At 35.0% G+C, this 15,971-nt stretch overlaps 1 protein-coding gene across 1 annotated transcript; it reads left to right on the forward strand.

The window, feature by feature from the left end:
- Positions 1-443: 443 nt before the first annotated feature.
- LOC121410840 lies at positions 444-15,075 on the forward strand. The gene is made up of 3 exons (XM_041603162.1): positions 444-666; positions 10,597-10,836; positions 14,877-15,075. Exons 1-3 carry the CDS (start codon positions 624-626, stop codon positions 14,942-14,944), a joined length of 351 nt encoding a protein of 116 aa, XP_041459096.1. The 5' UTR covers positions 444-623; the 3' UTR covers positions 14,945-15,075.
- Positions 15,076-15,971: the final 896 nt, after the last annotated feature.

Here is a 15,971-nt window from a genome sequence, read left to right on the forward strand (position 1 = left end):
AAATCGGTGTCTTTAAAAAATTGTGTACTGAATAAATAGTCTATGTTAAAGAGTTTGTTTATTATCATTACAAAAAAAATCAATTAGCCGTACTATACTACAAGTTGAATCCTTTCAAGACCATGTGAAAGGATTTATGACTGCGTCCGCATGTTTCAAACGCGATTAACCTCTTCATTTATATCAATAATATTTTAATCAGTTGTCATTTCGCACTAGCATTCAATTTCAATTAAAGGTCATTTACAGACCAGTTACAATGCATGGAAACGCGGGAATGCGTGCAAAGAGAGGACAAATAAAGCACTGCTTTAGAACTAACACAAGGAACACCTGGCAAGATGTGTCAACAAAACGCCGTCTACAACCTACCCTATTAATCACCCATCACTTTCCCTTGTCAGATTATAAGAAGAAATTTAGATGAGGGGTTAAGAGGGGTCCATGTAACCATGCCTTCTTCATCATCTTGAGATGGAGAGGGTGTATTTAATGCGATCAAGGGGTACATACACATTCATTTCTAGACTGGCTGGCCAGATTAACCAGATGTATCTTTCTTGAAAGTTGTTGTGACAGATTGTTGTTCATTATTGTAGGATATTCAGTGGTTTGATTCACATATGAACAACTTGGTATACAGCGTTATCACCATGCAAGCCTTCCGTAAGTTTAAAAAATTCATGTTTCGATTAATGTGATTTAGATTTCAAGATGTGTTATCTGTTTCTTGTTTTTTTATTGCCAAGATGGATATTGGTGCTATGTCAGAACTCTCTAAATGAAGAATTTATATTACTGTAGGGCCTATATGAATGGAGACCAATCAACTGGTAGGACATGGGTTCTACACGGTCGCATCGCGGGTCGCATCGTCCTCTTAGCCATCATGATAAGAGACATAATGGTTAAAGTGGCCTCATGCCTCATGTGTTTGTTAATCAACTTGGTGTTCAAGTTGTTTAAAATAATGAAAGATTATCAATGACGTATAACTGAATTGAAAAGAACACCTCACTATGATAATGGTTATTGTTTTTGTCTCACCTGCATAGCAGAGTGAGACTATAGGTGCTGCTTTTTACGACGGCGCGCCGGCAGCTTCTTCAACACCAAATCTTAACCGAAGGTTAATTTTTTGAAATGACAGCATAACTTAGAAAGTATATGGACCTAGTTCATGAAACTTGGACTTAAAATTAATCAAGTATTACTAAACATTTTGCCTGAGTTTCAAGTCACATGACCAAGGTCAAGGGTAATTTAGGGTCAATAAACTTTGGCCAAGTTGTGGGTATTTGTTAAATTACCATCATATAACTTTGAAAGTTTATAGATCCGATTCATAAAACTTGGCTATAAGGTAATAAAGTATCACTGAACATCATGTGCGAGTTTCAGGTCACATGACAAAGGTCATAAGGTCAATAAATTTTGGCCATGTTGGAGGTATTTGTTGAATTACCGTGAAAACTTTGAAAGTTTATGGATCTCATACATACAACTTGGACATAAGAGTAATCAAGTATCACTGAACATCCTGTGCGAGTTTCAAGTCACATGACCAAGGTCAAAGGTCATTAAGATCAATGAACTTTGGCCATGCTGGAGGGAATTATTAAATTGCTGTCATAATTTTCAAATTTGATGGATTTATAAATTGTTGACATGGGGGTAATGTAGTATCACTGACAAGTCTTAGGTCACATGATCAAGGTCAAATGTCATTTAGGGTCAATGACCGTAGTATTGTATCATTAAATGAAAGGTGTTTTTTTGTGAATAATTATTTTATAGTAGTTTTCAAAGTCAGCACTGCTGTTATATTGAATCGCGTATAGATGAGACTGCCAGAGGTGCTCCACTTGTATACTAGTATTATACAGTACGTAAGTGTAAACTTCACAAAAGTTATTTCAAGTAAAAGAAATTAGTGGGATGATATTTTTTTTATAATTGCTTTTAATCTTCGGTCTATGCGTATGATTATTGTTGGTGGAATGTGACGCTTGAGTGAGCACCAGTCGCATTTGTAAAGTTCGCATAAGTTATCTGGCTGGGGGAAATACTTCATTTACGGCTGAATGAATTAAGAAGGGAAAGACGATGAAACAAATTCAGCTTGCTGTACATGTCTCATAATTTCTTTGCATCTTTCAGTCCTTGAAAATAGAATAAATACATTACAACTTTTTTGAACAACTTTGCAAACTTACATGAAAATTTCAACCCGAGTATTAATAGCGAAGCACAATTTTCATGAAAAGTGTGTGGTGCTCACTCATAATGAAATGTAGAAAAAAATTATTAAAAGCATATCAAACCAAAAGAGGTTTAAAATGTACACAAAATCTCATTTGCGACCATTGGACTTTTATTAGAATACATATACCTCTGCAAGTCTCGCCTGTACACGATTCAATACTGCAATAGTGCTGACTTCGTAAACAAAAATAATTAATGATTATAAAAAAACACCATTCATATGATGATAAAATACTAGATTCAGTGACCCTAGATGACTTTTGACCTTGATCATGTGAACTGAAACTCATGCAAAATGATGAGTGATATGATGTTTGATTACCCCTATGTTTAAGTGTTGTGTAATTGGTCTATATACTTAAAAAGTTATAATGATGACATTAATCTTAGTCAAGATTTCACTGCCGATGACGCCATCGCCGTCGGAATAGCAGCGGCTATATAATCTCGCTCTGCTATATGCAGGCGAAACAAAAGCAGTCTGCCCCAAATCACTTTACTTATTCAATAAATGCACAAATCCCCAAAATAATTAACTACTACTACTACTACTACTACTACTACTCCTACTACTACTACTACTACTACTACTACTACTACTACTACTACTACTACTACTACTACTACTACTACTACTACTACCACTACTACTACTACTGCTACTGCTACTACTACTTCTTTTTCTTCTTCTTCTACTACTACTACTAATAATAATAACAATAATTATGATAATTATTATTATTATCATAACAATTATGATGATGATAATCATGAGTGATAACAATAATAAAGATGATGACAATAATAATAATAATGATTATAATAACAATATTACCATTCTTTTACAGTTGTTTCCATTCTCTTTAATTTGTTTGAGTGTTTAGCTATTTACATCGACGTGAGTACATTAAAAAATATGAATGCAGGCTATTACCATTTTTAACGGCTTAGGGCCCGTAACATAAGGTTAACGATTTACCGTACACTTGATTGTTGCGATTGATTGTACAGTGTTGTCAATGGAATCAATCGTAGAAAAATGTTCTACGATCATTGCTAAGTTTCGTGTAACGGGCCCTTTACTTGGAGTTCCTTGGAAGATACAAATTAGAACAATTATTCCTCGGCATACACAATAATCGGGCAGCTGCCACATGAGATGGACACAGGACAAGGAGAAAAAAAAACAATTGAATAGAAGCGTCTTGTGTTAGGTACTTGATGGCACACATTGACATTATATTATATGACATCGTTTCTGATGAGATACTTTAATCAAAAGATGTAGGCATAGTTCAATTTCAAATAACGTTGTCTGCAACTTATCAGTTTGTTCAAAGTATAAAACAAGTAGAGAAAAGTGAAGTAGTGAAAATGGGACCAAATCTATTGTTTATCTTATGTTTATATCGGTATAATTTCGACAAACTGACGACACCAGTTAAATATTTTCCAAATTCAAATATGATGCCTTAATGTACGCTAAATACCCTTTCTATGAAATTTAAGTTTAATTTGTCTAATGATAATGTTGATAATAATGATAATAAACAGTTCTTGTATAGCGCAAATCTCACTATGATAATATAACATAATATAAAATAATGTTTGCCATTTTGGAAATGTATAATGCAAAGCATAAAAATAAAAATAATTTTAAAAATGCACCCGAAATGATGATTACACGAATTTTGCTTGTTATGGCAAGCAATCATGCAATTGACAAAGTTTGATTGACTCGTACAATTTCTGGAAACACGAGTGCTTTATTATTTTTGGAAAAATTTTCATTTCTCGGTTTTAAAAAGTAAGCAGTATAACTTTTGAGAAATACGATTTACTTTTGTGAAATCATGATATCGTCAGTTGGCACAATTTCTTCACATTGATTTTGTCTTTGTAATAACAGACACGAAATCGACAGCGGAGGATTCGTCAACGTTTAATCCAAACATAAGATTAATTATTTTAAGTATCCCCATAACTTGTAGGAAATAAATAGCAATAAATTTCATGAAGGTTGCACATAATGGAATTCCTTGGTAATTTAGCATGGAATTCAGGTCAGATATTCAAGGTTAAAGATCATGGTCACATGGTCAAGGTCAATAGTCAACAGGGATAATGAAATTTGACAATGTTATGGTATCAACTTCTAACAAGTGGAACGCCTCTGGCAGTCTCGCCTACATGACGCGATATATAAAGCAATATAAGATGACTTGGAAAACAGTTACGATGAATAATCATTTACAAAATACACCATTCAGATGAAAATACAATACTACGTTCATTGATCAGAAATGACCTTTGACCTTGATCATTTGATCATCACGCAAAATAATCAGTAATACTTGATCACAATCGTGTCCAAGTATCATGAATCGGTTGTTGTACTTTTGAACTTATGACATTTCAATGTTGATATCCCTAACAGGGTCAAGGTTCATTTACCCTAAATTACCTTTGACCTTAGTCAGGAGACGAAATCCGAGGCAAAATGTTCAATAATACCTCATTGCCCTTATGTCCAAATTTCATGGAATATATTCATATACTTTCTGTTATATTATATTTCAAAAACTTAATCTTGGTTACATTATGAAAAATACGAGACATTTGGCTTCCTCCTGCTCGTACGCACGGGCGTCCGTCGATATAACACATGATATTTTTATGAAAATATGCACCCTTTTTCTTAAAAGTTGATGGAGAGGGGGAAAAATTAATCGTATCAAGTCGGGGTATTCAGTAATGAGTACAGGAGAAACTATATTTCACTGATTTTCATGATTCATTCCATTTGATTAACTCATCTATTCGTGTTTTGGGGCTAATCTTTCCCTTACGCATTGCTTTTTGGCAGAAGTTCTATGGAAAATGCACCTTTTTTCACACAAACTTTGAGACACTCTGTATTCATTCCCCCATTGCTCGAGAATGAATGGGCAGTTAACGACGGGGTTAAAGATTTATTGAGGAACGGAATGTATATTTCATGAAAATGACAGCCATTTTCCCATTGGATATCTTCAATACGTGTTTTTTACTAGATGAAGTTAGTTGTCGAATAGGCTGTCCTGGCATTTGAGGTCTCTATCGGTGACGTCACTCAGGATCGTCATGCCTGAACCATCGGCCGGGCAGGGGTCGCAATGGTAGTATGATTTATGGATAATGCACTCGATATATACAATAATCTTGTCCTCCCGTTCAAATGAATGTGAAACTCATATAATTTTCATCAGAGCATTCAACAGGAGTACTGTAGTACACATTTCTTTGTTATAAGTGAATTAAAGTCCCTCCAGTGAGTTTGATCACACCTATTTCGAAAATGTATCACCCCTACGTTGTAACACAGTCAGCTGTTTGCACTCAGGGTCACTCCGTGACCTGTGTGTGCGTTCAAGAGTTGTACACGATTTTCTGTCTCATTTAGGCAGAAATCTTTCATAATGGATTTCAATGTTGACGACGTCGTCGTATGTGTCGGTAAAGTGACGCCTATATAGGCTTGAACTGCTCTATGCAGGCGGGACAAAAATGTAACTGGATTTTTCAATATCATTTTTGTCTCACCTACATAGCAGCAGGGGCGGATCTAGGATTTACAAAAAAAAAGGTCTTCATTTCAAACGAGGTGGCACGGCTCTGTTTTCATGGCATTTTTACATTAATTTTTTTTAATTTTGCTTCTCAAAGGGGTGGGGGGGGGGCACGTGCCCCCTGTGGCCCCCCCCCCTGATGAGACTATAGGGACCGCTTTTCCGATTGCCATGTTAGAAGTAATTATTAAATTGTTGTCATAACTTTCAAAGTTATTGATATAGTATATGAAATGTGGACATTGGGGTAATAGGTTTCATGATCAAGGTAAAATGTCATTTAAAGTCAATGAACGTCGCATGCTATTATTATATGAATGGTATTTTTTGTGAATAATTGTTTCATAGTACTTTTCAAAGTCAGCACTACTGCTATTTTGGATCGCGTAATACAGGTGAGACTGCCAGAGGCGCTCCACTTGTTAAAAGTTCATATTTAATAAAACTGAAGTATAATAATCGGGCAAATAGATGAGTGCAATCTTAGGTCACTAGATCAAAGCCAAAGGTCATTTTGGGTGAGTAAACGGGTATCAACCTTAAAACTAAGACTAATATTTTAAATTTTAAGAAAATTTTGAAATCGTAGTCGTTATTCAGTTAATCTTGGTTATACAATTTATCAGAAATCACAAATTGCATCAGTATATTTCTGAGTCACAGGATCGAGATAAAATACCATTTAGGATCAATTTACTGATAAAGCTCCATATTTTGATCATTTTTAATTTTACAAATCAGATTAAACATTGTGAAATGGTTATTGGATTTCATAAATGATATTGAGTGAATAACGTATTAGTTAAGGTCAAAGATCGTGTGAGGTCAATGAACTTAAGGTTCTATTATCAAATTAATTATTTTTTTCTCTACCTTATAAGAAAAATATTAATCCTCTTTGTTTCTATATTTCAAGAAAGTTATAGAGAAGGGGTGTCAAGTTCCAATGCTGAAGTGATTTGCGTTGTTCCTTCACGGCCATGGATTATTGCATTGTATACTCAAAAGAAAAATAAAGAAAGAGAATATGTTTGATATTTTGATGGCACCAAGCCAATTAATACTGCTGCTATTGAATTACGTAATGCAGGCGAGACTCAAAGGCCCGAATTCACAAAGGTGGATTCTGCAAAATCCACCTTTGTGAATTTGGGCCAAAGGGTGTACCAATTGTTTTTCTTCTTATTATTATTATAATTTTATTATTATTTCCATTGTCCACAACTTGATATTCTGTTGATATATTAAACAGCAACCAGACTTCTTCCAGAAAACTATGGTTATTGTTCTATATTCTATGATATGAGCCCTCTTCTCATTGTTCACTTCTCTTTCTAATTGAAGACCTTCCGTAGGATATGAGCTGTTCCAAGCAAGCTTGTCTTCTGTATCGCTTCAGAGGACACCTCGACTCCTAGGACAGCCAGGAAGCTTCTGTTACTTGTTGTCACTGTTCCTAGGGCTCCGATGACTATTGGTACCACCTTCGTCTTCATCTTCCATATCCTTCTCAGCTCCCATGCCATATCGTTATACTTCGGTATCTTTTCCTTCTCTTTACGCCAAGCTCTGCATGCAGTCTCCTGGAATCGCAATATCTATGATGAGACATTCCTTATCCTTTTTCTTTAAGAGAACGATGTCTGGTCGTCTAGCTGCAATGACCTTGTCTGTCTGGATATTAAAATTCCATAAGAGTTTTATTGTTATTATTGTCATTATCATCATCATTATTATTATTATCATTATTATTGTTATTATTAGTATTATTATTATTATAATTATCATTATTATCATTATTATTATTATCATTATCATTATTATTATTGTTATTATTATCACTATTATTACTATTATTATCATCATCATTATTTATTATTATTATTACTATTATCATTGTTGGGGGTGCAGTAGCGAGGCCTGGCAGCAGCCCCTCACTCCACAAAAAGATTCAACCATAATACATTGGTACTCTCAATATTTTCTTGCTGTATCAAAAACTACGCCATCTATGGCGAAGGTCTGAGTTTATATAGATTGCATCATCGCAAAGGAATTAATGACTCGATCTTTTTTTTTTGGTTAAGCTATGGTCACGAAGGTTCGTACGAACGAATTGAATTATGGAGTTCGAAGACATACGTTAATGGGCCATAGATTCTTACGGCCTTCAACGAAATCCATACGAATGCCGTTTAATTCCTATGAAGAACATCTTAAAACCTTTTTGAGAAACAAAATGATTTTCGGTAATCTTATGGTCCTAGAATTCGTACAGTTTTTTTTAAGAATGAGTTATTCTTTCGTAAGACTTACGGCCATCTTACGATTTCTGTTTTCGAAGATATTCACAAGTGTAACTCACGGCACTCTCAAGCCATTCGTACGAAGATTTGTGTATATTTTGTCGGATTGTAAGGAATACGCTACCGTGACATGTAGAAATTGTTGAAAGTTTGATACTTTCAAAATGGCAGTAGTGCCAAGGAGACTATAACTGCAGCTGCATCTACTCGCAATCAGATGACGAGGAAGAAGATCGAGTGGTTTTACAGTAGCTGCTTTAGTTCAGACGAGAGAGGAGGAAGTAGAGAGAAGGCGACGCTGGTGGGTGCGACCATGGATGTAGAGGAGGCATCTCACTAGAGGTATTGAGGTTTTTGGTCAAGGTTTCCATTGGATGTTTCTTGCATGTACTCGGTGTTGGTATATCTCTCACCCCCTTTCTTGTAAAAACAATCATTGTCAACGATAAAATAAACGAGCTTTTGTTCTGTGGTGGCATCAAAGTCATTTTTCTTCTTTGTTTTTCCTGTTACCTCATCTTCCTCACTCCCTGTCGTCTTGATGGTTCTCCCTCGTCTTGCTCGTCCTCGTCAAGTTCCACCACCACCTCCTAGTCACTTCAACTGTCCATCAACTCTTGATGAAGAGGCTGTTGCTGCAGCTCTCCTCGTTCCGCTCTTTTCTTCTCATCTCCCTCACTTCCTTTCTTCGCCATCGCCCCTTTCCCTTTGTGAGATTTCCCTTTTGGTCGCACATTTCTTCAAAAGGAGATGCTTCTTTGTTGAACACCACAAGCAGAGTGAAGATTGAACTACGCTCGTTTGGCTTTATACCCCCTGAAACTCTTACGAATCCCTTACGAGCGCCTTAAAAACTCCAAGAGTCGTCCGTAAGAGCGCTGTACAAATATACGTTCGTAAGACGTTCTTACGAATACCGTAAGAACACTTTAAGAACAACTTATGACCTTCTTATGATCATTGTAAGAATTAATGGCTTCTAGAATTGTCTACTGATCCCCCCCAAAAAAAAAAAAATGCGTGGTTCTTACGAAATGGTTTTAAAAATTTTCGTACGGCGTTCGTATTAGTTTATAATGACATTAGTGACCGAGCCTTTAGGCAGGCCTATTTGATAAATATATTTAACTGGAATGTCAAAAGTTTTCATTTAATTTGGATTGTATTCGGTCTGATTGTCAGCAAAAGAAGAAAAGGTAAATTAGTAGTCCACATGGTTTCCATTCCAATCTGGACATCGCGAGCAACCTTTATGAGAAATTAGATTAAAAAAATTTCATTTTATATGGGCCTATGCAGAGGACGACAATAAAGATTTGGATTGAAAAAGGAAAGCATGAATATAGTCGTTGCCTAATAATGGAAGATTAAGCTAGTTAATGTAACCTATACCGGTAGGCCAAATGGGAGGAATTTTAAAAATGAACGGTACCGTTTTAAATTTATGGCCATGATACATATTTCATTAAATGAATAATGCAAGGCAGTGGCGTAGGAGAAAAACGGGGAGAAAAAAACGCAGCGGGAGAAGAAGAAATTATTGTATATTATATTGTGTTATATCATATTATATCCTATTACATGGTGAAATATTGTGGTCTTAGTGAATTTCTACAAACAAGCCTTAGAATGCCCCTCTTCAGGTCTAAATTTAAAAAACTTTCAGCTCGCAATGACTACAAAAGTATTTCATGTGTTAAGGTGTAATTCTAACAAAATCAGCAAGCGTTTGGCACTAGCATTGGATGACTATGGTGAGATATGTATTCTCTTAATGAATTCCTTGAAAAAATAGTGCTTAAAATGTCCCTGCTTGCATGGGGTCAATGTATACAAAAATTTCAGCTCGCGCTTCGCGCTCACATTATTTGATTAGTGAGACAGGTACGTACTTTGATAAAAAAAAAGGTTCACTTATAATGTCCCTTTTTTAGGTCTGTATAAAAAAAAATTCAGCTCACGCTTCGCGCTCGCATTATTTGACAAGTGAGATACATCTCCGTCTAATGGCACAGTCCTTAAAGTTTCTCTATTACTTAGGTCAGTATACATCACAGAGTGTTTAGGTTTATATAACTCTATGGTATACATGGCAATTTTTACTGGTGCCCCCCCCCCCATGCCGTGACTCGCGAAACGCCACTGATGCGCGAGGGTGAATCGCGAAATGATATATCAGATATATCGGCCTAGAATTGATGAAAATAATATCGAATCAATTTAGAGCATTGTGTGAGTGCTAAGAGCTCTCAAAGTTTATTTTATTTACTTATCTTAAAACGAAATAAATATTTCCAACTGGAGACCTTATACTTAATGGAATGATTATGAAATATTAATCATCCTAATTAATGGAGCTGCGTTTCATTTTGGAATCTTAATCTTTTTGTGGTTCTTTTCAATCTTCTATTCCCTAGCCGTCTTTCTGGCTTCACTCGTTTTGGCCTTCGTTGCAGCAACATCGTCCAACACAGCACAAGCGCAGAGGCATCACAAGAAGATCGTCATCGGGAGAAGAGCTGGACAAGAAGAACTCCCTCTATATTCAGAAGACAGCCATGCTAACTTTTTCTCTCTTTATGATATTGATGGTGATGGGTTCTTATCTCAAAGAGAATTTTACACGCTGCCTCTGTACAGAGATCCACCACCATGTGGTAAGCTTCAAGTAGGACCCTACTCCAGGGGTTTTATAACAGCTGTTTGTAAAGATGCAGAAATCAATAAACAAACAAATGTTGACGTTCGAATGCATTTTAGTCGGGAACTCATCTAGGTTTCGTGGAGTTTCGACAAAGTGTGACAATTCTTATTTAGAATGGAGCAGATAAACTGTTTAAACGTCAACATATTTCAACTTTGGCTAACTAGATTAAAATGCCAGAGAGACGGACATAGTTTATAATATTCCAATCTTTCTTTAAGAAATACGTATAGATTTACGAATAACTTTATGAAATTGTCCCAGATTTTGAAAAAGCTTTTAGTAAGAAATATTAAAAAAAAAAAACTTTACAGTCTTGTATGTAAATGGCATGACTGAATATACACACGCGCACCCACATATTGTACAGCCTGTATATAAAAAAGATAATCCCTTTTATAGGGCAATTATTGAGAGCTTATTGAATTTTATGTAAATTTACTTACATATCAGTGATATCCAACGCGAACCTCTGATGTCCCGATTGACCAAATAAAGTGATGTAAGACAACAGGTATAGAGTCTGTTTTGTGCTGAAATAATTGAAATAAACGCTTTCATTTATGCCTCAGCTGATGACTGACGTCTTTGTCATTGGCATGAAATTGGCTCCTTCCGAACAGCTTTATGAAACATCCATCTGCCCACAGGGGTATAGTTGGTTGCTCCCATTATGGTTTTAGTGGCAAAAAACTTCACCTAAAACTTTTTGAACGACAAATCTTTATGGTATTTCCACAAAACTCAGTTTACGCAATACTCGAAAAATAAGGGGGAGAAACGGTTTTGGCGAATGTCAAGAAATATCCTGACCATGACACCAGTCACACAATCACATAAATGTCTTCTCTGGACATGCTGGAGAAGTGATTTAAAGGGTCGAATTTTCGGTTACATTCCTTCATCTAAATAGGTATTAGGAAATTTATTGTATAGATTTATTGTATGTAATAATGGCCTATGACCAACAGTTCTTATGAAATTTTAGTCTACAAAATAGATTTATGGATTTTTTTTTTTATTCTAATTTCCGAAGCAAAACTCTCATTCATAATAATTATCAAGATTGCGTGCCACAAAAATAGAACAAAATTAATGTATATATATACAAACATCACATTATAAAAATAAATTTATATTTATATTTTAATATCTTTTTCTTTGGTAAGGTGAAATATGTTATCATTTCTGGCCATGGCCGTCGAAAAAAATCACGGCAAAGAAAAAAAAGGAGAAAAACAAAGAAAAGGAAATGGGTAAAGGTGAAATTTGTAATCATTTCCTGAATATATAGCATGCCAAAATATATAACAAAATTAATAGAGATTTTTTGGTATTAAAAGGTAAAAATATTAGGCTCAATAGGCCACTTATTTAAGGAACCTTTTCCTTTTTCCTGTTTTTTCTTTCTCCTGGGACGTGCTGTAATTAGCACTAATAGAAAAAAAATCACAAATCATAATGTGCTTACTTGACATATTTGTCTTAACAAAGGGAAAGGGACGTCCACCTTGTCCATCAAATCAATCAAGCAAGTGTTAAGTCCACAGCACGTGAAATGAGAATCACGTTGGTTAAAAAGATAAGTCGTAATTAACTATATCATGTATATAGCGCTGCGCATGTATACCCAACGATGTTTGATATAAACATCAATGTGCAGTACCATCGGGAATACTTCGAACCACTTGCATGAGTTCCGGTCACTTTCACGACGCGCCAGAAGAACGCCATTTAAAAAAAATGTGTACATGATCATGGATAAGAGAAAATAACAAAACATTCTGTAATAAATGTAATTTTCTTTATTTTCATATCATAATGGATCCGAAAGTATACAGGCAGTAATATGACACTATACAGTTTAATGTAAATGGTGTAATTGTAGCAATTATTGTTGCGTTTGTTATATATACCTCATTGCATCTAGTCCAAGTGGATACCGAGTTCCCAATCAAGTTTCCATGGTAATGGCTACCGCAAACTTGATAATCAATTTTTCAATGCAAGTGTTATCACCAAAACATTGCAGGCTTGAATTCGGAAGGCAAACGTTATTCATTCGACATGTTCGACCCAACCCAATTCCTTTTTTTTTTCTAATTTGATATTGCTGATTGACAAAAGTGTATGAATATGATTACCCATCTAACACTAATTATAGGGAAGGCAACTACTGAACTTCCTTTGCCCAAATCGGGAAGAAAATATTGATGACTTTGGAACTATTTCTTCTGGCGGAAGAATTAGAGCTACTTTGCTGTTTCAGGTGATGAATTTGATCCCGTCAGAAGATGTCTTCACAAATGCCGATTTATCTATAAAATAAGCCGGTAGAGGTACACTTTTCTGGTCAGATTTGGACTATCAGATGTATATCCTATCTACACGAAGCGGGTGCGTCGTGGTCTAGTGGTTCTGACTCTCGCCTTTCAAACAGAGGGTCATGTGTTCGAATCCTAACCATGGCGTGTTTTCCTTCAGCAAGAAATTTATCCGCAATGTGCTGCACTCGACCCAGGTGAGGTGAATGGGTACCCGGCAGGATTAATTCCTTGCATGCACTGAGCGCCGGTGATGGCAGCTCGAGCTAAAGCCGGGGTAATAATAGCAGCGCTTTGTATCCTCAGGCAAAAGGCGCTTTATAAATACCACTATTATTATTATTATTATTACTCGTAGTAAACATTTAACCCTCTAATTTCAACTTAATTTTTTAATGAAATTTTTAACATTCCCATTTTAACACACGAGTCTATGGAAAATGTGTTAAGCGCGGGATCCCTGTATCTCCGGTCAAAGCAACCGCCTCCGACGCCGGCTTCAGTCCGTTTTCAGTGTATTTGTAACACCACTATAATGAACGGTTCCTTGATCAAAGAACAAGTCCAGCCGAACAAAAATTGATTTGAATAAAAATAGAAAAATCCAACACGCATAACACTGAGAATTTCATCAAAATCGGATGTAAAATAAGAAAGTTATGACATTTTTTATTTTCACTTAATATCACGTAACATATATGCATATCCCGGTCGGTATGCAACTGAAAAAAATGATGACATCACTTACTATATTTCTTTTGTATTTTATTGTAGGAAATATGAAATATTCAAATTTTCTCCTTATTACCCTGTGAAACAAAATTTTATTTCTCCCTGAACATGCGGAACTGCCATTGTTTCACATTTTATGGTTCAATCAAGTTGGTTCTTATTGTCAAATCTGTAAAAATTGAAATATTGTATATTTCAAACAATAAAAACAAAAGAATTAGTGGGGTTTCTTTTGTATTAAGTCTTTTTTATTGACATCTTCAATTCATATACAATATAAAATACATATAACAAATAGAAGTTTGATGTCCCTACAAATTGATAAATACCTTGACAACTCATGAATTCAATACCATTTTCCCCTTTAAGTGTTACAATAAAACACGATGTCAGACATCTTCCAATACATAATTATAAATAACATCGATGATAATAATATGCATTAAGAATAAAACTGCTACAATAAATTTAACATATTGTTTTTTTTCCAGTGTCAGATATTAACATAAACAAAAGATTTTGCAATTTTTTTTTCTCCTTCATTTGGAGAAATGAAGGAGAAAAAAATAATCGATTGTCTCATTTTTGCATGTGACTAAATTATGCTAATAATTATTTTGTGAAAAATAAGCGAAGCTTTAAAATGTCATAGGTTTTCTTATTTTACATCAAATTTTGATCAAATTTTCATCATTATGCTTGTCTGATTTTTCTCTATTGATTCAAATCAACATTTCTCTAAGGTGGAACTGATGAAAAAGTCCGGCGCACATACATGGGCGGCGCCAGGATAGTTTTACGGGGGGGGGCTAAAGGTATAGTAGTAGTAGTAGTAGTAATTTTGCACCATTGAATTTTCACCATTGAATTATAAGGGTATAGTATATAGAGTCAGACACCCAGACCCCTCATTTTTACACTCTTTTTCCTTTCACAGATTTATCGTTGCTAGCTGAGGCAATCAAAGACGAAATCAAGACGAACCAAGATGTGTGGAGGCGGTAAAGCCATGTCAATTACTTTGGTTAGTGATTTTTTTTAAATCACTAGTGTTAATTAAAAAGTTGTAATCGAACTGATGTCAACCGATTGTCTTTTTTATTCGCTGGTGTCAATCGAAAAAGTTTTGAGTATATTGAAAAAAACTTCACTCTTTAAATTTTTTTGAGGTTATGATTTATTGCCAATGATTATAATTCATATCGAGTTCGACAAAGGCATAAATTGTTTTTGTTACGTACATATAACTTTATGTAAAATGTGTAACGGTATATCTTTTGTATTTTTTTTTAGAACTGAGAATTTAGTAAGCCCTTATTGTCAACCGTGTAAAGTGTTAATTATTAAAACTTGATACTTTGACGACCCATCAAAGGACAGCCTATACACGAAAGGCACTGCATGTATATGCACAATACTTTGTTTTTATCCATAATTGTTTTGCCTTTGTTACTACTATAAGTTCCAAAAATTGTTGTAGTGAGATGGTAATGTTTTAAACCTTGTATTCTCAAATAAATATAAACATATTCATCCATTTTAATTAAATGAATTAAGACTGTCTTCCTTTTTTTCTCGCTTCCTTTTTTTTAAATCGTTTTATTTGTCAATACCGTATTATATTCATACGTGGCTCTATCTAGTCCCCTACATCAAAAGAATTCGTTATTTATATATATACATAGGTGGATCCAGGGGCGAGGGGCTCGCCCTCCCCCCATCCCAGAGCAAAAAAAGGGGGGGGGAAAGAAGGGAAAGATAGGACTAAAAAAGAAGATAAGAAATAAGATGAGAGAGATGGGTGAATAAAATAAGGTTAGGGGAAGACTTGGAAAATAAATGAATTCTTTCATTTCACTATATAAATCTTTCGCACGAGATTCGTGCTAGCATTGTTAAAAATATATAAACCCATGCATCATATTCATAATTATAAAAGTGTTTTAATATGTCCAGTTTTCAGGCTCTCACGCTGACCATTTGGCTTATTAGTTGATAAATAAGATAACATTTTCATGAATTCCTGATAACT

Source organism: Lytechinus variegatus, chromosome 3, assembly GCF_018143015.1.
Source record: "Lytechinus variegatus isolate NC3 chromosome 3, Lvar_3.0, whole genome shotgun sequence".
Taxonomy (NCBI): Eukaryota; Metazoa; Echinodermata; class Echinoidea; order Temnopleuroida; family Toxopneustidae; genus Lytechinus; species Lytechinus variegatus.